Raw genomic sequence first — 20,993 nt, forward strand, 5'->3', positions numbered from 1 at the left:
AGCCGATCTTCTCCGGCCGCCCGCAACCAACCAGCTCCGCCTGCAAGAAACACAGGCCACGACCATTCGCCTCACCGGGACGTCTCCCGTGCTGCAACTTTGCGGGCCTCGTGTGCAGCCGACTACGTCAGGAGCCTCCCCCAGGAGCCGTCTGCGGTGTAGTTGCCCCCTTTCGATGTCGTCCGATTTGCAGTTGAAGCCGCCTGCTGCGTCCTCTAGCTGGGTAATGTGCCGAACTCCGGCACGGTCGCACTCTTTGCTGAGCTCCAGCGACACTCAGGGTCCGGCCGCCATCTTGGCCTCCATGCTCGCTCGGCTGCGAACAGCCTCAAAAGTCAGCCCCCAGCCTCGAATTCACAGTATCGAAGCATCAGTTTGGCTGGGGGGCACTTTCGCCGCTCCCTGGTTGCTTTTGGGGTATGAAAACGCCATATTGGGGACCAATCAGGCAACACACGTCCTACCTGTTTGCCATCATGGCCACGCCCCCCTTATATCTTTTTTAGAGAGCTGCAGTCAGATGTCCTTTCATTTAACTATCAGTGCCACTGAAACACTTGCCATTTTTACTCGATATATTTTATTGACCTTTCTACATTTTCAACTCATCACAGGGCTACCTGCACTACTGAGCTTACATAAAAGTCTTGCCACAATTGTGTTAATGTAAACATGCACGTACAAAAACTCAAGCACCATGGAATATTCATGTAGGCAATATAATAACCTTAGTATAAATTATCTATATGTGCCTTCCTCGTTGTTAATTACTGGAATCCATCACTGATGTGCGGATGAGATACATAACACATTTCGAATTTGGTGAAATGTCTCGGGCCACGTATTCGTTATACCACCAGCCTCGACATGGAATATGGGGATTGCCTTTCTTTCAGAATAATTCGTCTGGGTAAATCACAATTTTGGTATTTGTTCCAGGGCCCGTAGAAATAATACACGGTAAGTGTGCGCATGGGAGATCAAATCAGAAACGTAAGTAGTAGGAACATCTCTCCTGCTCTGGGTGTAAACTCCACCCCCACAGGGAGGGGTCTGCCCGGAATCACTAAAGCCCTCAAAATGAGAAGGGAATCGGGGTAAATCACCACCTTAGATCTGAGGGCCCCAGAAATAGCCGCATTAAACCTCCGGTACTACAGGCCAGCAAAGGAATAATGAAAACCTGAGCCCTGGAGAAATCAACTCTAAAATAAAAATAAATAAAAAAGTCTGCCCAAAATACCCTATTTACATTGCAAACAGGTGACACTCCTAGTATATAAACTGCGAGTCTCCATAAGGAGATCCCAAATGCGGGGATCTTTAACGTAATCATTAGATGAATCATATTATACCACAAGAGTTACCGGTGGATGTTTTTGGTACTTTTGTTTTGCGAAAGTTTCCTGTAAACAAGAATACCCCCGGGAGCGGCCGCGCGCCGTTCCCCGGCACCCGCGCGCTCCGAGAGCCGCGCGCCACGAGGAGCGGACTTCAACGGCTAATGATCTGTTGTTGCGTGCGCTGCGGCAAATCCCAGTTGCAGGCCATTAAAACACACACGAGAGGTTAATGAAGCAATTTCCAGTTGCTTTAGTTTCCACGGCCTGCTCCCGGGATGAACTTGTCACGACATCTCTTTAGTTTTTTAAACTGTCCTTTCCTCACACTGAAGGTTAGTGAGCGAGGAGCAACAGGCACGTTACAAAGTGCAAGATGTCCTCTAGCGGCTAATAGGGGGGATAGTAATCGCACAGTGATCACCGATGTGCGATCCTGAGACATTAATTGTTTCTCAATTGACAAGTTCCAAACCGCTGCCACCCAAAAAACAAGCTTTGGTAAAAACCAATTGGTATCGCCTTTGGGACATTTTGGTCTCTCCAATGGTTCTAGCGATGCTGTAAGGAATGGCTTTTAATAAATAAATAAATAACAAATCCTGGGATGTGACAATCCACGACAATTTCTAGACATGCACACCGAGCATGCACTCAGCTGCAAAATGATGCAATCACTGTAAGACTTTATTTTCCCTTTCTGTTTCCTTAACCGAGTTGGATTGGTAAAAAAAAAAAAAAGTATAATAGGTAGGGCAAGCAACAAATGGAAAGGTGGAAAAAGTGCTGGTGAAGCACACAGGCGAAATAGTAATTCAAGGGGATAAGCAAACGAATGTATCACAAGGAGAACGGGGAAGAAACAGGAGCTAAAGAGCAACACAAGCAAGAGCGGTGGAGGGCAAAAGAGGACTTGTGGAGTAAATAGAAAGAAAAAAGTAGCATCTGTAACAGAGGTGTATCTTGGTCAGTAAGATATGGGGGGGGGGGGCGTGGAGGGGAGGGGGTAGTAGTGGTGAGTGAGCTTCAGAATTCCAGATCATCACGCTGGCATATAATGTTAGAATGAATAATACAAAAACAACAGTTGATGGACAGAATGCAGAACAATGTCATACATTCACCCCAGTAGAGATCTGGGCCTAAATCCATCATTTTTTTGCTCACCATGCCATTCCAATTTGAACCCAGCCATATGCAAATCAGTCTTGATCCTGTGCCTCTTGGGAACAGTCACATATAAACTTTACGCAGTTCATTACTGGTAACTGGTTAATGGCTTAACAACTGAATGATAAGAAATTTGCACTTAAGTACGGAAATGCCCTTTATGTTGGCATGGCCGATTATCTGTTCTCCCGCCTTCAGGTGGATCAGAACACCGCCGCAGGTGGATCAGAACACCGCCGCCAAGCTAATTTGCAATAAAAAGAAATTTAGCTCGGCTTCCAGCTGCCTAAAAGAGCTTCACTGGCTACCAGTAAGACAAAGAGCAAGTTTCAAACTCCTTTGTTTTGCATACAGAACATTGCATAAAAAAGGCCCTTACATCTTACGAGATAGGATTGAATTCCATGTTACCTCACGGAACTTAAGATCACGCTATCAGGCTTTTGCCTCAGTTAAGCGCACAAACAAGGTCAGAATGGGTGACAGATTTTTCTCCAAAGCAGCCGTGGTCCTATGGAACAACCTCCCACTTGGATCTACGCCTTACAGACGACTATGTACTCTTTAGGAAAAAGCTGAAAACCACCCTCTTTCCTAGATACTGAAACTACCAACAAGTTAGGCCAAGAGTAATACGTCTAGCATCTGCATTCTTTCCTAGCGCTGTGATGTCCCTCGGGATGATTGATGCGCTTTACAAGCACCAAAAAAACAAATACAAAAGTTCAGTTGGCTAAGGGAAGGCCTGCCAGAGGCACATTAGGTTAGCGGCATGTGTATATCACAATTGTCCAAGCCTCATACACCTCCGCCATCATGGGTACTGTCCAACAGAGCTAGAGATTTCTTTTGTAAACTGGACTCCTCCATTTGACAGGTGGAGTGTCGCCCCACTGAAATACCCCCAGAGAGAAAAATACAATGGTAATGAAGTTATTTCATTACCATTTTATTTTTCGTCACCCCGTCCCGAACGGAGCGTCAGGGTGGCTGCTGAATGACCGCAGCAGAGAGAGCAGGGCACTTTCAGTTTATAGTGCACATGTCTTTTTGGCCGGCCGTCTGGTGACGGCCAGCCACACACGTGTACTTCAAACCTCTCTAACCCAGCTAGGTTAGAGAAAGCCAAAGCCTCAAGAGCGCTGTGGAGCGCCGAGTGAGGCCGCTACCCCCAATCCTAGCAATGCTCTCATGCTGGTGAGAGCAGCGCTAGGATTAGTGAAGGGAGTTTGGAGCCCGCCTGCCTCGAGGAGAGAAGACCATCGAGGAGGAGGAGGACGTCACGCTCGCAGGTTAGTTGTTTTAATTTATTATTATTTTTTTTAATGTCCCATCTGCCTCACCACCCTCGAGACATGCCAGCCTCCACTGACACTGGAGTCTGATATCAATTATGGTTTTGTGTTACTTCTGTTGTATTATGATGCGCTTCAAAGATGGGAGGTTCTGTCATGAACTGTGGGTGTGCACTCTTGATGCCTGAGGACATCTTGAAGGTCAGGAGACATGTCCATTGTGCAGCATATGGAGAGGTGTGTGGGGTGTTGCTGACGCCAAAAGAAGTTGCAAGAATGGTGATAGGCAACTAAATGCATCTAGGTTCTACTGGAGTCAGATGAAAACTGGGTACGTTGGGATTACATCTACGTCTCTCATCCCAGTCATTACTTCATGAGGTCGGAATCCACTTTTATGGCAGGGAACAAAACAAGAATGATTTTAGTTAACTCTACCAACCCTCAGCAGGATGCTATAAATGACCTAGCATTCCCCTGTACTGCCTGTTTTGTTACCTTTCGCGAGAATGAGAGTGTCAAGGTACTATCCAGACTAGGATCTCCTTTATAAAAAAGAATTCCTACTCCGGGATGGTGGGGGAAATGGATTCCTACGTGGGAGGAGCAGGGGAAACATTTTTACCTTGCTCAAAATAGTAAGTTTTTGTATTTGGGTGAAAGGTACAGTAAGGCTAACCGCACCATTCTATGAGCATTTTTTGGATCCTGGAATGGTTTCTGCACATTTGTGGCTGTACAATCACACAAAGCCTAGTGTTCATGCTTGCTCATTTGAAGATGCAGCGCGCATGTGGGCAAATAGCATGCAGGCACGCAATTTCAATTCTGATGCGCCATCACTGCCCTTTTTTCTGTAAAGGATGGCATCTTTTTTATTTAAGATGAGTGTTTCCACAAGTGCTATTTGTGTTTATGCATTAGAACTGGCTGTGATTTTTCATGTTTAGAGAAGGAACCATTGTGAGAAAGTGGCTCTGTATATACTGTTCCCAAATAGGTACAGGGTGTACAGAGTCCACAGTCCCCAGATGTTTGGCAGAGGCTAAAGTTAGATATAACCTTACTCTCTAAAGTGGTAGCTTGGTCGAGCAATAAGGCAGTATCAGAGGACAGTGTAAAGCATTTGTTGCACACACTCAGACAGCAAATGATCTCACACACTCAATAACTGAACTCTAGGCCAATGGTTTATATATAAAAAATATATGCTTGTTTTATTTTAGAACCAACAATAGGCATTAAAATATACTTTCTCAGAATGAGATGGTTTATATAAATACTTTTGCAATATGCAATTGACTTTTGTAGTCAGTTACAAGTGGTTGCAATAGGCAACACAATTCTGAACACAATAATGCATTGAGTTCAATGGAAGTTTCAAGTTATTTGCCACAGATTACTTTTAGGATTACTTTTGGAATTCCAGGACTGGATCCTAGATTCAGTCCTGGGTCAGTACTTGGAATCAAGTGATAAAAGTCGACTTAATTACTGTGATGATTTTTAGACAAAATTTTGCTATTTTAAAAGTTGACACAGAGAAAATATTTCATCGAAAACAGTCAATGATTCCCTATGGCAGAAAATTCAAGTTGCAGGTATAGTAGGTTATTGTTACTTTTGTAATCCAGTACTGGGTGCCTAGACTCAGTACTGGGACCTTTATCCAAAACAGCTAAGTAATTACGTTTTCAGATATTATACGATTTTTAAAGAATATTTAAAGATTGCAGAAATTGACACTTTCACAGAAAAACAGTCAATGATTTCCTATGGAAGAAAATTGGGTTACTGGTAAGTACAGTTGTAAGTATTTTTCAGAGTCAGTGCTGGGCACCAAGATCCAGCACTGGGAGACCACCTAAGAGCAGGTGAGTGTTTTCGTTACTCGGCTGATTTTTGGTGAATATTTTAAGTTTTGAAAAGTCCACACTTAGAAGAAATTTCAGGAAAAGCCAGTCATTGTTACCCTATGGAAAAAATTGAGTTATCGGTTTAAAGGTAAGTACTCGACTGGCAGAGTTAAGGTTCTGGGCATAGACTTAGGGGTCTCCCAGGGTGAGGTAGGTACAGTTGGTTCACCCTCAGCGGCACAAGGGCGGCCGGGTGCAGAGAGAGTTAGGCCCAATGTTATCCTATGAGAGGTAGGGGGGCCTTGGTTGGTGGCTGCTGACTAGCAGGCCACGTGGCTGTGGGAGCTGGGCTCCTGGTCACTTACTCAGGGCAAGTGGGGAAGTAGATAGGTTTAGAGGTTGCACTGCCAGGGCCACTCAGGCGGCTGGGTGCAGGGTGATTTTGAGCCTTCGGGCGCTCAATTGATTTCAATGGGAAATCTCCGGTTTAGAAAAAGACTGCAAGCTCGGGGACGAAGATTCTTCAGGTGCCACCACCACTCCGAGAGGTAAGTTGGTTAGTTGGAGGATAGGTAGGTACCCCGGGATTGGGCACAGGGGGCCACGGGGCGCCGGGGTGCCTTTTGGTGTCTGGAAATCTTACCCTCTGTTGATCGCGGTTGGGGGGGCACCTTGTTCTGAGGCTGCAGGCTTCTTCAGGAGTGTTGAGGGAGGTCCTTGGGTGCCGGACTCGGGGTCACAGTCCCCGTGGGGTCGTCCTCGTGGTCTTTGTTCACTCCGGCACAGGCAAGGCTTGGCTGGTGCAGTGTGCTGGGTTCGTGGTTCCGGGCTGCTGCCAGTAGATTTTGAGTAGAGCCTCTACTCATGGGAGTCCCAGGGGTTTAGAGTCAAAAGGTAGCCAGGTCCTCCGGGGTTTGTGAGGTTGCTGGCCACAAGAGATGCCGGGTTGGAGCAGGAGCAGGTTCGAGGGTCGACAGGCCGGTAGGGCTGGGGCCAAAGCAGTTGGTGTCTTCCTCTCTTAGCAGCTGCAGGGCAGGTCTTCTTTCTTCTACCTCTTCTTCGGATTTTGGAATCTGGAATCTGGGGAAGGAAGGTTCAGGGTGCCCCTAAATACTAGATTTAGGGGCGTTACAGGTAGGTGGAGGGCAGGGACCAAAGGGTCCCTGTCCTGGGGTGGGTACATCCCCTATCCTGCCTCTCTCCTGTGGGAGGGGGGCAGTAGCCTAATCCTGATTGGGCAGGGCTCCCCATCTTCAAGATGGCGAGAGCCCGGGGATGTGCTTCACCTCGCCTCCCCCACCTGAGGGGTGGGGTTGGCAGGCTGGCACATCCCCTGTCCTTATTTGGGGTTTCCGGCCAAGCTTCCCGCCAGAGTGGGGGGTTGCAGTGGCCTGGGGAAGCTCACAGAGGCGGCATGCCTTTGAAGCTTCCCCCTGCCCATCTTGGGGGAGGAGATTTCGCACCTCGCCCAGGATGTGCATTGTTACAGACCCAGGAGAGCAGGGGCTCTCCTACCCAGGGGTCCAGCAACATGTCTGCTGTGTGGCAGCCTAGGCAGCCTCAGAACAGACGTGGATTGTAGGTTAGGTTTCCTGGGGCCTCTCTAAGATGCCCTCTGTGGTGCTTGGTACATTAAATCCCACACTGGCATCAGTGTGGATTTAATGTGCTGAGCAGTTTGATACCAAACTTCTCAGTCTTCAGTGCTGCCATTATAGTGCTGTGGAGTTCGTGTTTGACAAGCTCCAAGCACCATGTACTCATAAATGGCAGCACTGCACTTACAGGGCCCAGGAATGGACCTGGGTACTGTAAGGGCACAGGGCTCCTGCCTCTGTGCCCACACCACTGGTATAGGGCACCCAGCTAGAGGGGTGGCTGATGGATGCCAGGGCAGTGTAGGTTGTGGGCATGGCACACAGGGATGTGTGCCATGTCGTCTCTCTGTTTTGTCTTGTACCCAGACACTCAGCCTGCCAGGGCAGTGTGTGTGTGTTGGGGTACAGGGCCTCTAAGGGTGGCACAATGAGTGCTGCAGCCCTTAGAGGCCTTCCCTGGTCACTAGGCCCTGGGTACCTAGGGTACCACTTACCAGGGGCTGACATGTGGCCAGGGTTTGCCAATTTGGTTTTGAGGTTTTTGTTTAGGGAAGGAACATAGGCCCTGGGCACCTGATTGGCAGGAGTCCAGGGCACACTCAGTCAAAGTACATTCAGTAATTCAGCAAAAAGTGGGGGCATACCATGCAAGAAAGATGGCACTTTCTCACAACCATCACTTCCTGGAGGTGTGGAGGACCACCACCACAGATGTGTGGATCCGGGATATTGCTGAGCATGGATAGGAAATAGAGCTCAAATCTCCCCCTGTAGCTTCTGGGATCATTCCTACACCTTACCAAAATATATGAGGAAAGAAAATGCATTTAAATGATTGTTTATAATCATTGCTGATGGAGAGCAATTGTTCCTGCCCCACAGAATGAGAGGGGAAAGAAGGTTTACTCAATTGTGTTCCCGGGTCCCAAGTTGAGTGGAAGCTATAGGGTCGTCAATGGCTTGAAGAACGTAAGCAAGTATGTAAACATAAATGGACACCCTTCAAAGGATTATTCTTTTGGTTCTAAAGAATCGTTTCATAGTGCGTCTAGAGTTGATAGATGCGTACATGCATGTTCCAACGGCAGAGCATCATCAGAAGTATCTGAGATTTTGCAGCCCGGAAAATCACTGGAAGTTCAGAGCCCTTCCCTTCAGATTACGCTCGGCTACCAGAGGGTTCACAAAAGTGACTACACCTCTCATCGCTCTCTGCACATCGAGGGAATCCCAATCTATCCCTATCTGGACGATTCATGGCCCATCAATAGCAGAATTGTTGAAAGACCTACATATGCCAATAACTACACAATCGTCAGGGGTCTGTGTTGAACATTCAGATGTGCCAGTTGATATAGAAGAAATACCTCACCTTCATCAATGCCAGGTTCAGAATGGAACTGCACAGGAGGTTTCTTGCTTTGGACAGAATGGAATGTCTGCAGAAATTACCAAGCTCACCATTCCAGCTTCAAGAAGCCCCAGCCAGAACCTGGATGATGATCCAGGGTGATACGGCTGCATGTGTTTGTACAGTTCATTGGACATGGCTTAAACTTTTATTTGCTGCGGCACTTGAACAAGCATTTGCACCAGATGTCTCGAAGTATGGAGATGACTCCAGTGACTTTGTAGATCATGCCGCTATTGTAGTGGTGGTCAATTCCAGACAGTTTGCTCAAAGGGGTACCAAAGCATTCAGAAGTACCAAAGAGTCTAACTACAAATGCCAAGGACACTGCGCTGGGGTGAGACATTAGAGGGCCATACCATTCAAGCAAGATGGTCTTTGATGGAAGCTGCAAAATGGTTGAACTGGAGAAAGCCGATAGCTGATAGCAGTGCACCGTGCTGTACTTCAGTTTTAGGAGCCTCGTCTACAGGTCACTGTATGGTGAGATCTGACAATATAATGACTTGCATATATAAGTCATCAGTGGAGTAATCAGTCAAGGTCTCTGAACGAGTTGAACAAGTTACTTACCTTCGGTAACAATATATCTGTAAGAAACATTAATTAGTTAGATTCCTTACCTTAGAATATCCCCAGGCGTCAGGCTGGATCCGGAAAGATTTTTCGTCAGCAGTACCCTTGCACGTCGGTAGGCGTCGTCTGCGGCTCCGCGTCAGTTGTCGGCGTTGTGATCGCCGGGATGATGTCATTGGAGTACTTAGACGCCGCCTTCGCGCGCTGACATCAGTTCTGTACATAGCTTTCCGCGCCACGAACGCAGAGGCATGCAAGAAACCGACACTGGTGCCATGAAACTAGGGCCCTGAAAGGGATGACCTTAACCCTAGATATCAGTTCGCATAACGGGGAGGATGGGTGGGGGGGGTAAGGAATTTAACTAACTAATGTTTCTTACAGATATATCGTTACCGAAGGTAAGTAACTTGTTCATCTGAAAGAAACACGTTAGTTAGATTCCTTACCTTAGAATAGATACCCCAGCAATACTAACCCCGGTGGTGGGTCTGCGAACCAAGATCACACCAGGAAGTCCTGGAGAACGGTACGGCCAAAGAAGCCGTCTCTCCGGACTTGGCTGTCGAGGTAGTAATGCTTGGCAAATGTGTGCAGCGAGGCCCACGTTGCTGCCTGACAAATGTCCTGCAGAGGGACACCCCGTCCCAAGGCAGTAGTAGCCGCTGTGGCCCGAGTGGAATGGGCCCTCAACCCCACAGGAGGATCCTTCTTAGCCAAGGAATAACAGGCCTTAATGCACAAAACGACCCACCGAGAGATGGTCCGCTTGTGCACTGCCCGCCCCTTCTTAGCGCCCACGTAGCCAACAAAGAGTTGGTCGTCCACCCGGAACTGTTTTGTGCCGTCCAGATAGGAGGAGAGCGCACGTTTAGGGTCCAGACGGTGGAGCCTCTCTTCCTCTTTCGAGGGATGCGGAGGCAGAAAGAAGGTGGGTAAGGTAATAGATTGCCCGATGTGAAAGGCAGTAACCACCTTAGGAAGATAAAAAAAAAGGACGAGTCCTCAGAACAACCTTGTCCGGATGGACAGAAAGGAAAGGAGGTTTAGATGAAAAGGCCTGGAGCTCACTCACTCTTCTGGCAGAGGTGATGGCAACCAGGAAAGCAGTCTTGAGAGTCAGGAGACGAAGAGGACAGTTACGAAGTGGCTCAAAGGGAGCGCACATCCGGTACGTTAACACCACAGTCAAGTCCCATTGAGGCATCACAAAGGGGACAGGAGGAAACATGTGAGTAATGCCTTTCCAGAATCTATTTACAACAGGGGACTTGAAAAGAGAAGGCTGATCAGGAAGCCTTAAGAAGGCAGAAACAGCTGAAAGATATCCCTTGATGGTGCCCAGAGCAGAGCCCTGCTGAGCCAGGGAAAGAAGAAAGAGGAGAACCTCAGAAAGAGGGGCGGAAAGGGGATCCACAGCCTTTGCTGTGCACCATGCCACAAATTTGTTCCACCTGCAGGCGTATACCGTTTTAGTAGAGGGACGCCTGGCTGCCAGAATGGCATCACAGACTTCAGGAGGCAAGTCAAATGGCATCAACTGCCACCGCTCAATCTCCACGCATGGAGGTGGAGGCTGGACAGGTTCGGGTGGAGGACCGTCCCCTGCGGCTGCGACAAAGGTCCTCCTGAAGAGGCAGTCGAATCGGGGGATCGATTGACAGACTGAGTAGCTCGGGATACCAGTATCTTCGTGCCCAACCCGGAGCCACAAGAATGACTAGGGCCTGGTCGCGCCTGATCTTCTTCAGCACTCTGGGCAGAAGTGGTTTAGGTGGAAAGGCGTATAACAGACCGCAACTCCACTTGCCACGAAAAGTGTCTCAGAGCGAGTGCTGCCTTGGAAATTCCAACGTTCTCTTCGGTGGCGAATAGATCTAACCAAGGCTCTCCCCATTGCCGAAAGAGGCCTTGCACCACGTCCGAGTTCAGACACCATTCGTGATCCATCACGCCCTGGCGTTCAGAGAGCCCGCCAGGTGTTGAACCACCAGGGTGATGCCCTGATGTTCCAGCCATGTCCAGAGGCGCAGAGCCTCCTGACAAAGGGTCCACGACCCCGCCCCGCCCTGTTTGTTGCAATACCACATGGCGGTGGTGTTGTCCATGAACACCTGCACTACACTTCCACGGACAGAGGGAAGGAATGCCTTCAGTGCAAGCCAGATCGCCCGCAGCTCCAACAGGTTGATATGGAGCCGGGACTCCGCCGGAGACCAGAGACCTCTGATCTCCGCCTCTCCCATGTGGCCGCCCCATCCCAGGAGGGACGCATCCGTCACCACTGTGTGCTCCGGTTGGGGTAGGGAGAGGGATCTGCCACTGACCCAATCGCGGTCCGTGAGCCACCACTTCAACTGTCTTGCAGTGCCTGCCGAGATCAGGACGTGGTCGGACAGGTTACTGATGTTGCGCCCACTGGAACTTCAGGTCCCACTGCAGAGCCCACATCCGCCACCTGGCGTGAAGAACCAGCAGGATTGCAGGAGGACATCAGACCCAGCAGCCGTAAGGTCAACCTGACCGAAACTCTGGATAAAGTCTGAAAGATCGGAATCAGAGCCTGAATATCCCGAACCCGCTGTTCGGGAGGATAGACCCGAAACTGCGCCGAGTCCAGAACCGCTCCGATGAAGAGGAGCTGCAGGGAGGGACTAAGATGTGACTTCGGCACGTTGATGGAGAACCCCAGCGAATGCAGGAGGTCGGCCGTAGTCTGGAGGTGAGAGACGACTGTCCGGGACGAGCCCGCCTTCAACAACCAGTCGTCGAGATAGGGGAAAACTGGAACCCCTAATCTGCGCAGATGAGCGGCGACCACCGCCGTCACTTTAGTGAACACCCGAGGGACACTGGTGAGGCCGAATGGGAGCACTGTAAACTGAAAGTGAGCCGGCAGGACGGGGATGTGGAAATAAGCGTCCTGCAAGTCCAACGCTACCATCCAGACTCCAGGGTCTAGGGCAGCCAGAACCTGAGCTAAAGTCAGCATCTTGAACTTCTCCTTCCGGAGGAAGGCGTTGACGCTCCTGAGGTCCAAGATAGGGCGCAGGCCCCCCTTGCCTTTCTTGGGAACCAGAAAGTAGTGGGAGTAACAACTCCGCCCTACTTCTGGGCCAGGAACGCGCTCAATCGTCCCCTTGGCCAAGAGGGCAGTGACTTCCTGCTGGAGAAGCGCAAAATGGTCCCCCGACATGCGGTGGTACTGCGGTGGCATGGCTGGAGGGGTCGCCTCGAAGGGGAGGGAGTAGCCCCTTTGGACGATTTGCAGCACCCACCTGTCCGAAGTGATGGTACGCCAGTGGAGCAGGTGATGGCGAACTCTGCCTCCCACTGGCGTGGAATGGGCCTGAAAGCTCGGACTAGGAAGGCTTCGAGGCAGATGCTGCGGGAGCAGATGTGGACTGACCGGCTCTCTGTCTCCCTGCCCTGCCACGGCGGAGTCCGCAACCGCGTTGAGGCTGGTTCTGCGGCCTGTGGCTGGACAAACGTGCGGGGGCACCCCTTCCTTGGCCACGAAAGGGACGAATAGCAGAAGTTCGCTGGCGCTGGGCCGAGAGGCCCAAGGACTTGGCCGTAGCCCTAGAGTCCTTAAAGCGCTCCAGCACACTATCCGCTTTGTCACCAAAAAGGCGACAGCCATCAAAGGGCATGTCCATGAGGGTGCTCTGGACATCTCCTGAAAAGTTTGTGGACCTCAGCCAGGCGTGACGACGAATCGCCACTGTCGTTGAAATCGCTCTACCCAGCAAGTCCGTGGTGTCAAGTCCACATCGAATGGAGTACCGTACTGCATCACGCCCTTCGGCAAGAGCCTGGGCGAGCCGTGTCCTGGCCTCCTCTGGACACTGGGGCAGCACATCCGCCACCGTATCCCACAAAGAGTGGGTGTAACGGTCCAAAAGACATGCGGTATTAATGGACCGCAACCCCAGGCTGAGGGAGGAAAACAGTTTCTTGCCAAACTGCACCAACCTTTTGGATTCCCGATCCGGAGGTGCGGACGGGAAGGCGGTTTGGGACGTGGAGGCCTGGATGACCAGACTCTCAGAGGTGGGGTGTACAGACAGAAAGCTGGGGTCGCCCGGAGCTGGGCAGTGGCGCCGGGCCTCGTTCCGATCCACAGGAGAGACTGCGGAGGGCTTGGACCAAGTGCCCATCAGAACGTCGGTGAGGGCCTCATTGAACTGCAGTAGAGGCTCTGAAGAGCTTACTGGCGGTTGAAGCACCTCAGTGAGGAGGTTAGTCCTCACGGCCGCTGCAGGGAGCTCCAGGTGTAAGGCCTGGGCCGCCCTGCGCAGCACCACAGCATAAGTTGCACCCTCTTCCGTAGCCACGGAAGGAAGAGAGATGAAACCAGTGTCAGGCGAAGTGTCTAGACCACTGGCATCCCCCAGCTCGTCTGCTCAGTCCTGACTTAACTGGCACTGCTGTGCCAGAGGGTCCTCAGACTCCTCCCAGTCCTCCCCTTCATCGGTCTCCTGGTAAACAGGCAGAAAGGATGGAGCCAGGTCATAGATGAAATGCTCACCCGGAGACGGCGCCGAGCGGCGCCGCTCCGACGTCGGACTCGGACCGGGGCTGAAACTAGGGAGGAGGACGGCGCCGGGAGCGACACCATGGGGGTCGGCGCCGGCGGAGGAGTCGTGAGGTAAACCGGCGTCAACCGGGATCCAGGCCTGGATCCCACGGGGACCTGCTGCGTCGGGACCAAAGTCCACGACGGCGCAGGAGCCGAAGCCGCTGGCTCGCTCAGACCCCCAGTCGGACCTGCGGGGCCCGAAGGCGCGCCGGCAGGCCTCGACGGCAGGTAGAGAGTCCTCATGGCCACGAGGAAGTCTCGAATCTCGCCCGGAGTCGCATGAAGCCCAGGGACCGGAGGGTGTGGGGCCGGATGGGCGAGGGGAGTCAGAAGAGCGAGGTCGCTTCTTCGACTTCTTTTTACCATGCCTCGACTTACCTGAATGCGAGGACTCGGATCCCGATGAGCGGTGATGACTTCGGCTCCGTGACCGGTCCCTCGACCTCCTCCTCGACTGGGACCTCGAGCCGATTGCCGGATCTCGAGGAGCTTGCGGGACGGCTCCTGCCTAGCCTTCGAGGTCAAGGCCCGGCAATCAGGGCACGACTTGTCATCATGGTCGGCCCCAAGACAGTAGAGACACCGATGGTGGGGGTCGGTAACCGACATCAGTCGGTGACAGACGTCACATGGCTTGAACCCGGGCATCCCTACCGGCACCAGGAGTCGAAGTCGACTCGAAAAAGATAGACAAAAATGTCCAAAAGGTTAGTCAAAAAATGACTAAGGGTATGCTCTTCCCGGATCTGCGCTTACTGGCGCGGAAAAAAGAAGAACTGACATCAGCGTGCGAGGGTGGCGGCTAAGTACTCCGACGACGTCATCCCGGCGATCACGACGCCGACGACAGACGTGGAGCCGCAGACGACGCCTACCGACACGCAAGGGTACTGCTCACGAAAAATCTTTCCAGATCCAGCCTGACGCTTGGGGATATTCTAAGGTAAGGAATCTAACTAACGTGTTTCTTTCAGATAGCATGCTTTCTGGGGATGAGGGTTGAAAAACATCTGGTATCAATTTCAGCAATTCTTATCAAAGGTCCAGATAATGTGGAGGCAGACCACCTCAGCAGAGTTTGATCATCATCCCAGAACCTAGCTTTGTCCAGATCAGCTTTACAGAGGGCTTGCAAGAGGTTCAGCACCCTATTCGTGGATCTTTTTTAATCCATGAACTGCCTTCATCTAAGATTTTGTTCAAGGTTTTCAGAGAAAGGAACAAGGAGTATGGATGCCCTGTAACTGCGGTGGTTGTGTATGCCTTTCCTACAACTGTTTCAATTGAGAGGTGGATGTTGAACATTCTAAAGAAAAGGCAGACGTAATCCTTGGTGTTCCATTATTAACAGGGTCACTGGAATTATGAGGCAGGGTTGACTATATTATGCAGCAAGAAAAGGCAGTATAATGTGGCACTTTTTTATACTATTGCTTTATTATTTTGAAAGTTTTACACACTGTAATACTGTCTGCGCAAAGATGTAACCTCATTAGTATCAGTTTAATAACCAAATACAAAAAAAGCAATCAAAAGAGAATAAGTTAACATTTGCAAAGGGCCTTCCAATGCACGTGAATCCACGTCGCCACATTTTTATTAACTTTTGATCAATTTGCACTAGAAACACATTTTTTTTGTTAAAATCTGCAGATTATGCAACAAATTATGGATTGTGTGGCAAATCCACAAATATGCGACAAAGAAAGCTGTGGCTGAGGAATATCATAACTCCAGTGGCCCTGATTATGGATTGCTGGTCATGGTTCCCACTAGTCAAGATGATGGCGCATCAACCTTCTTGGATCCTTGGATTTTTCCTCCTTTTTCAGTCTCTTTCAAAGTCTTTCCTTAAAAATCACCCTTTTGGTTTGAAGGTTGAAAGATTCAATCTTTTAAAGAAGGGTTTGCATCCTTATTTAGTAGCGGCAGTCCAAGGCCATTAATCTTGAAATCATATTATTGACTTTGGGCAAAATTAGATTCTTGGTGTTCATCTCATCTTCTACTTGATCTATTGCTCCTTCATCTCATGTTGGGTAGCTATCACTAGAATCTACCTCTACTCTTAAATTGCAATGGCTTGCATTTAAGTCTTTGCATAACGATATTTATTAACAAGGAGCAGATGTTCTTGTGTCAAGTCTGTTTTAAGATTTCCTATTTCTAGACATCTTTCTCGCATATTGGCCTCTTCTTAGGATCTTCCTTTGGTTTTTAATGGTCTACAATCCTAGCATTTTGAACCTCTTAATTTGAAGTTTTTGCCCTTCAAAGCTGCCTTTCTTATGGCCATCAAGTCTGTACACAGGATTGGGTGAACTTTTACCTTTTCATTGTCATCCTCCTTTTTAAAAATAATTACTAGACGATGCAGTTATTCTGAAAAATTAAGCCTCTTTCCTTCCTAAAGTAAATTCTAAGTATCATTCGATATATAATTTTTTGGGCATCTTTCTCCCCTTCTTCTGATGATGAGATTACTAAGCTTTTTGGATTTTAAATCTGCCTTATCAATTTACCTTGACAGACCAATTAAGTACAGATAAAGGATAGTTTGAGACTTCTAGGTTACCGCGACAAGAAAAGAACGCTACTAAAATTACTATAAATTGATGGATTAAAGAGACAGTTCTATAATAGGATTACTACCATTTGTACATCTTATTTTTACATTCCATAAAGTAGTGCCTTGTGGAATGTATGCAGGCCCAGAGGCAGCAGGAGTGCCGGGCGCAGGGCCTCACCAAGGGATATCGGTGTCCATCCCACTCCCCCACACAAGCAGAAGCACAGGTCTTCAGACTGGCTGATTACAGTGTGGGCTGCAGAGCCCTCTGTATAAGCAGCCAATTAGAAGGCAGCTGAGTGTGACTCTCTTGCCGAAATGTACCACCAATGAGCAGTGTTCCATTAACTGATTCAGCTGAAGCAGGACCTGAAGGCTAGTCTACCACATTTGCCTGCTTCTGTCCAGGCCATAACGGCAAGACTGTGAGCATCAGACGACAAGGGAAGCCAGGCAGGCTGTGGCATGTTTCACAGTGGGGGTTACTGACTTCATAGTTGGGGGAGTAGGTACCCTGCACTGTGATACATGCAGGGGAAGCAGCTGACAGGGTGCGGTGAGCACAGGTTGGCATGGGTATTCTGGGATTCCTTCCCAGACTTCATGTCTGCTGCCTTGCGCACCCATTCAGGCCCAACATGCTTCTCCTCCATACCAGAAGTCTGCACCTGCCTAGTCACTCTGAGTACCTATAGAGCGGTGCCACAATCCCAGAATTCTCTGCGGCCCTAACTCAGCATGTGACGGTAAACCAGTGCAGAGAGGCACACTGCAGAGTCTGAACAGCGAGGAGATTCTGTTTGCGCTCTATTGCTGTTGTGGTCTCTGATGGTGCAGCGGTGGTGCTGGGGAGCGACTGGCCAAGCAGGCAGACTAAGCTGCACGGAGCAGGTGATCAGCCCAGCTTCAAGTGAGTTTCTTTTCATCCAGGAACACACGTTACTAATCAGTGTGCAGTGCATGCATCACAATGTTCAAGTACATGGTGTACTTAAATATTATGATGCTAAGACCGCAGAGACCTACGAACGATCAACCTTGCCAATATACTCTTCATACCCCAGCCCAGGACCACATTATCGCTTTCCCCATTACCAGGGACAGCACACCTCGTTGTTTTACATGTTGAAACTCTCCACAATTATGTATGTGTGCGCCCTAATGGATTACACCTTCTATGCCTTGAAAAAGCCCTAGGCCTGAGCGCCATCAGGGGGCAAAACGCGTATTGGCTGCTTTTGCGTTCTGTTGTTCTGGATCACCAGAATAACCCAGTTCACTCACAACAAAGAATCCTAAGGAAACTGCAAAGGCTACAATATGACTCTTTGACCTCTCCCATACGTTAATCATTAGGGAAAGGATCCACAACTCAGTAACCAGCTCTGTCCTCCTCCTAAACAATAGTGTTCTATATTAATGGGCTAGGGGTTTCCCATTTTGGACATCTGGCACCCATTATATTACCCATCGAACTAAGACGGGCAAGCGAGACAAATAACCCCTGCTCTTACCTCATCAATTATCTAAATTTCTCTAAGACTGGATTCTTGCATGACTGAATTTAATGAGACAAGTAGAGAGCGGACGACTGATTAATTTCAAATTGGAAAATTGACCAGTAGTGCCTCAATAGTGCCAAGTCTCTTCAGGATGGTGTTGACAACTGAAGGTTTCAGATGTTTTGGGGATACGGCATATGGAAGAGACACGTTCTTGGATGCTCTAATGCCAGAGACATGCACTGGGAAAAATCTCTTTGACAATGGGTAGGTTGGTGAAGGCTTGGAGCTTGTCAAACAGCATCACTATTTTGTCATGTCAGCGGGGTCCACGGTAGAAAGGTGAGTGTAATGAGGTTCAAGGGAAAGGGTATGTTAATGATTATGGTTATGAGGTTACGGATTTAGTCCTCCCTTACATTTTCAGAATTTCTTAACTCAAAAATGTCAGCTAGACTGCATTCTTGGTCCTCATGCGACATTTGTTAAGGGATTCCTTCAATACAAATGCAGCACATTTTCCTTGACACACTGGCAGCTTTGTTTAAATACCTGGTGTACTGTGTCCTCTTGCCATAACCTTTTTCCAGTTGGATGGTTTTATTAAGGCAGGAAATGAAGCATCTTTGGGAAAATAATCTGATTATTGCAGCTGGCGGGATGCAATCCGCAGATGACGGGTCAGCTGGATTCCATTGGAGCAGGTTACACTACACATCACCTTGTTATACTGTCTCAATGACCACTGTGGCCTCACCTGGTTTGTATTCCGAGCCGCCTGATGAGCTTCTGTCCGTCTCATTTTTTCCAGTTCTATCTCTCGTGCAATAAGCTGCTTTGTTTGGTAAGTCAGCTGCTTCCGCGCAGGAAGGTCAGGAAACCGGCAAATGTCCTCCACATTTCTAAAAGTTGCAAACAGAGACAGTGTGAACAGGAATGAGTGGTAGTGAACTGCTTTTATCCAGTGGGCAACACCAACAAACATTAGCTATTTGCGCTTTGAAGAACCAGTCTTAAAATGAGCCTCATCTCTAGTATATTTATTTTCCATTATTGCGGTTAACATTCTCTTTCATTATTTTTCCAGATTTTACATTTAAATGATTTTCATGTAAAGCAGAGTTTGCGTCTTAAATGGTAAACATTTAACATTCCTAACACCCAATAAACGTATATGAAGGCATCTCTTGCTTCACAGGGGCCACCCGTCATGTTTTAGAAGCAAAGCCAGATCAGAAAGAGAGCTTCATGCCCAAATGGATGGAGACATTATTTTATGACCATTTACGATGAACACCATTTCCACATATTTCCTTGTAAAAAAAAAAAGAGAAAAATACATTCTACATAAATTAAAAAATAAACAGTACCAGAAAGAAGCACAAAAATTACAGTAACTAAGCCTGAAGACAAGATCTAAGGAATTGTTCTCTTTTTAACATGAAGTTACCGGTGCCTTTTGGCTCCCAGACAAGGTATTATGGATACATAAAGCTATGTAGTACTAAAATCAATTGGTCTGGTAGACTAGCTAGGTTTCTCACCCTTCTTTCGGACAGTGGCACGTTACAGAGGCGGAGTGAGCCAGTTTCTGATAGACTCTAGAGATGATGGGGAATAAGAACCCCGAGAACAAAATCGGAGAGCCTCAAGGAAACTCACATTACCTGAAAAAAGTTTAATCCAAGGAGACAGGAAACAAAGGCACCCATGCAGAAGGTGGAAGGTCCAAACAAAAGAGTGCACATCCAAGAGCTAAGCCCTTTAAATCAGATTTTTTTGACCAAGTCTCGAAATCGTCCTCCTAATCATAAGAAGAAGAAATCTGTCAGTAAGGGCGGCTGGTCTCTCCAATGCCTTTGGTGACGTATAAAAGGCGGGGACAGGATGGAGAAATGTCCAGACTGCTGGCTTCTATTTTCCTTAGGCTAGAGAAGATAGATGGGGACAGGGGTCCAATTAGGACCTTTAATCAGGGGGGGAACTATGGGAGAGGGAAAATGATGGCGCTGCAGGGAGATGGCTTTACCGCTGATTCTTCTGGCCCTACAAGTGCTTCAATGGGACACTTATGAGGGAAGAAGAGGAAAAAAGTTGCATGATTATACAACCAGAAGAATCATTTGATTACCAGAGGGATAGGAAGTAACATCCTGAAATCCTCCGTTTGTTGTGTAAATAAGAAAAAACCCTTTGTTTCATTCTGTTACCGGCTCAGGCATTCGTGGATTTCACAGGTAGAAGTGCCATGATCCATCCTCCAGAAACCAATGAGCACAAGTGCTGCAGAAGAGCATTTACAGAACGCGAGAGCGCGAACATTTACCAATTATTTATGGGGCATAGAATGAAAGAAGAATGACATGGGGACACCCAATCACTGCACATTCAAATACCATCTCAGGAGGCCTGCCTACTGGATTGATACATCTCACCAGGGAAAAAGGGGACGGAGAAGGCTAGAAAGTTCTCATGTGTATTGCGTGATTTCTTTCGCTCGCTTTCAAGGGTAAGAATGACTCCAAGGAATCTTTTTTTTTTTTTTTATAACTCGGTTTATTAAAATTTAAATAAAGCAAATTAAACACAGTACTAGTGCAGTTACAATACAAAATAAAATACCGGAGAACAACAGAAAACATAAATGAAACCAAATTATACATTGGGTCAAAGGAAAAACACTTATAATGTCATCCACCCCTGCGACAGCCAGCCTATGGTGTCACGTCGTCAGCAACGTCACTCGACTCAGCAAATGGGGTACAAATAAAGCCTCTACTTTTGTTCCAGGAACTCCAAGGAATCTTGTCTGCAGTGCTTTTTGATCCCTTGTGGACAGGAAACAGTACTCATGCAGTCTTTCTCAGGACGTTTTGATTCTTAACACTTCATCTGGAAAAATGGGTGAGGAATACTGGGATGCACTGCTGATCTATTTATATGTTCTTTATGGGTTCTGTTTTAGAAAAGACATATCGCTTCATAATTGTCGCTCAATTCTGAGATGTTCAGCGACTGTCGGTGTATAGAAGGTGGATAGTTTTGAGTAAGGCCTGGGGACATCATTTATATAGGGGAAAGAGTAATTATGCAG

At 48.4% G+C, this 20,993-nt stretch overlaps 1 protein-coding gene across 1 annotated transcript in view; it reads right to left on the bottom strand.

The window, feature by feature from the left end:
• Window positions 1-20,993, bottom strand: part of CHTF18 (chromosome transmission fidelity factor 18) — a 488,876-nt gene that overhangs the window by 143,490 nt on the left and 324,393 nt on the right. Inside the window, exon 19 of the mRNA XM_085629346.1 lies at window positions 18,657-18,801. Within this exon, the coding sequence (XP_085485472.1) occupies window positions 18,657-18,801 (145 nt within the window). The remainder of the gene's footprint in view (window positions 1-18,656; window positions 18,802-20,993) is intronic.

This window comes from Triturus cristatus, chromosome 10 (assembly GCF_964204655.1).
Source record: "Triturus cristatus chromosome 10, aTriCri1.1, whole genome shotgun sequence".
NCBI classification, from domain to species: Eukaryota; Metazoa; Chordata; class Amphibia; order Caudata; family Salamandridae; genus Triturus; species Triturus cristatus.